A 3,221-nucleotide genomic window follows, 5' to 3' on the forward strand; every position below is an offset into this window, starting at 1 on the left:
TTGCGAAGGCACGTATGAATCGTCTGTAGTAATTGCAGAGGCCGAGAAAACTCTGTACGTCGCGCCTTGACCTCGGCACTCGAAAGTCGCTCACAGCTCTCAGCTTCTCAGGATCAGGTCGAACAGTCACTCCGTTGATCACATGTCCGAGGTATCGAATCTCCTCGGCACCAAATGTGCATTTGGAGGGCTGTAGGCGCAAGTTGGCCCCGTGGAGGGACCCGAAGACGTCCCGAAGATCACACAGGTGCTGCTCGATCGTCCTGGAGTAGACCACGATATCGTCCAGATATGCGAGGCACACCCTCCACAGCATTGTCGACAGGACTTTGTTTATCATGCGTTGGAAGGTGGCCGGTGCATTGCAGAGCCCGAATGGGACTACATTGAACTCGTACAAGCCTGAACTGCACGAAAACGCCGTCTTCTCCTTGTCCTTTTCATCGATGGCGACCTGCCAATATCCGCTGGCCAAGTCAAGCGTCGTGAAGTACCTTGCTCCCTGCAGGGCGTCAACAATGTCGTCGGTCCTTGGCAACGGGTGAACATCTTTCTTGGTGAGCTCATTCACTCGTCGAAAATCAACGCAAAACCTCCAGGTATCATTCCGCTTTTTGACGAGTACCACTGGTGATGACCAAGGGCTGGACGATTCGCGAATCACGCCGTTCCCGAGCATCTCGTAGACTTGCTCCTGGATCACAGTTCGCTCATACGGGGAGTGCCGGTACGGGTTCTGTCGAAGTGGGGTCGCGCTGCCTGTGTCGATGCCATGAGTCACGACATGAGTCCTTCCAGGCGGAGAATCAGGCGATGCGAAGAGATGACTGTACTCACTCACAAGATTCTGCAGGCGTTCTCTTTCGCTTGGCTCCAAGGTCTCTCCGAACGACACGCCTTCCCTGGCTCCAGGTGTCTCCGAGGTCAGTGGAGCGGCGACGCCCAGCTGAACATCCGCGATAGGGATCGCGTTTCCCATTTTTGTGCCCTTGGCAATAAAAAGCTCAGAACCGCCAGGATTGGCCACTCGCACGCATCCGATACCTCCGGAAAGTTCAGTGATGGTACGAGCAATCACTGGACGCTGTTTAGAGTGGTTGCCAGTCACAGGTTCAATCACGGCCAGTCCGTTCATGTCAGCTCTCACCGACACCACGGCCTCAGAGCGTGGCGGTATGCAAACCTCTTCGCAGCAGTATACGGTCGCGTCTCCTGTAGTGGTAGATTCGTGACCGGTAAGCCCGAACTTTTGTCCCAGCAAATAAATGCACTTGTCAGGGAAATCCAGTACCACGCCCGCAGTGCGACAAAATGGCAGGCCGCATAGCACGTCGTAGTCAAACCCTTCGATTACGAGGAAACGCTCCCAAAGCTTGTTGACCCCGACTGTTATCTCAAGTTCAACTTCGCCTCGCGGCACTATAACTGCGCCGCTGATCACCCTCACACTTATACCCGAGGGGCTGCACTTCAAAGGGGCCTTGATCGTGTTGAGAAATCTTCTCGAAATCACATTAACTGCCGATCCCGTGTCGAGAATGAGAGACGTCTTCTCGCCATGCACTGTTGCCGGCAGCATAGCCAGGTGGCTCTTTGCGAGAGTCGCGAGAAGTGGCTCACCCTTTGCTTCCCCGGGAGGCGGCCTTAGTCCCGGGCGGGTCCGTTTCCCGACTGAACGTCGCGTCTTGGGCAGCTCCTCTGGATATGTCCGACTCTTCCGCATTTAAAGCAGATAGGCTGTCCGTTGGCGGCGCGTGTCGTGCGCGCGGGGAATGTGGGCCTTCTGGCATTGTACTCGGTGAGCGGTCTAAGCACTTCGGTCAGAGTTTTGAAGAAGTTGCCCACCTCCGATTGCAGATGTGGCGACGACGTAACCTCAGGCGGTGGCGCAGACGGCTGTTGGTAGAAGCCCGGTGCTGTCATCCCTTGTGGCGTTGCTCCTTGGGGGTCCGAGAAAGCTTGGCTGGCTCGTACCTCCTGACTCGCGTGTTGCGACGGCCGAGTGTTAAATCCCGGCAGTGGATGGGACGGCATAGCCCACATATTATGTTTGGCCATCTCGGTTGCTTGGGTCAGACGCTGGAGTGTGCCGAGGAAGTCGGCCGTGGTCTGCGGGTTGGCCAGAACGACTCGTTCCAGCATTTCTGGCCTGAGGCCGCGGGTCAGCTGTCGGAGCTTTTCCTCCTCTGTCATGGCCTCGTTGACTCGAGCGCAGAGCTGGAGTACATCGTAGAAGTACTCTTCCGGTAGCTCCGACGGCAGCTGGAACCGCTGGCTGAGCCGCAGATGGGCCCACTCCCGCATGCTGCGGTTCCCGAAGGTCTCCTTGAGCGCTGCCTTCCACGTTTCCCAGGTAGTTGGTGCGTTGGTCCCTCGCAGTGTCGTGGAGTACCATTTTCGAGCATTTCCCTCAAGAGCAACGCACAGGTACTGCTCACGGCGCGTTCCGTCCCAACCGTTGAAATCCCCTGCCCGCTCGTAGAACAGCAGCCAGTCGCTGACGTCATCTTCCGGATTGCCTTGAAACACCGGTGGCGTAAACATAGACCTGAACGCCGCAGCTCCCGGTGTTCCGGCTTCTGGGGGGGTCTGGTTCGTGGCCATCGCCGCCGTGTTGATGATCCTCCCGCTCCGCAGAACCCGGGAGTCGGCCGCTCCTTCTAGGCCGTCCGTGGTGTCGATGGCGTCGACTGAAGGCGCCCCACCAGCTCTGAAACCGCTGTCATATCGTAGAGTTTGGACCTACCCCGCATCTCCACCACTTGTAACAACCGTAAGTGTAGGACACTGAATGACAATGGTTGGGGATACAAAACTTTCCGCTGGCGGAACGACGGTCCGGTTACCGGCCTGCCTCCCGAGTCCCGACTGCCTTGTCCCAGCGGCGAAACTCGCCAAACCACTTCCCTCCTCCCTCCGGCCCGGGGGACTTCGTCGCATGCGCGGTGCACGTGTTCAGGAACCGGCGGGCCCCCAAGGCCGGAGCGAGTCGAGCCCGTCTCCGCTGTGACGACGACCGGTTTTAGGGAAGGGGAGCACAGCAAGCGGCCCGCCGCGTACCACCATCGGCAACTCATTTATTTTCACGCTACAACACGAATAGGCACTCACATGCGTATTCGCAGACAGGAGCGCGCGGACACACACACACATACATATCTGAGCGGAATCGCGGAAACACAAATGATCAAAACAGAACAAAATGAATGTTGACACCATAA

The 3,221-nt window shown here is 57.3% G+C and overlaps 1 protein-coding gene across 1 annotated transcript; it reads right to left on the minus strand.

Moving 5' to 3' along the window:
• Positions 1-1,644: 1,644 nt before the first annotated feature.
• On the minus strand, positions 1,645-2,604 carry LOC115320703. The gene has a single exon (XM_040211397.3). The coding sequence runs from the start codon at positions 2,602-2,604 to the stop codon at positions 1,645-1,647; it is 960 nt and encodes a 319-aa protein (XP_040067331.1).
• Positions 2,605-3,221: the final 617 nt, after the last annotated feature.

This window comes from Ixodes scapularis, unplaced genomic scaffold (genome assembly GCF_016920785.2).
Source record: "Ixodes scapularis isolate PalLabHiFi unplaced genomic scaffold, ASM1692078v2 PGA_scaffold2__306_contigs__length_199485367, whole genome shotgun sequence".
In the NCBI taxonomy this organism is placed as follows: Eukaryota; Metazoa; Arthropoda; class Arachnida; order Ixodida; family Ixodidae; genus Ixodes; species Ixodes scapularis.

Coding starts and splice junctions, on each gene's coding strand:
- LOC115320703 (XM_040211397.3), bottom strand. CDS start 2,604: ATGGCCACGAACCAGACCCCCCCAGAAGCCGGAACACCGGGAGCTGCG.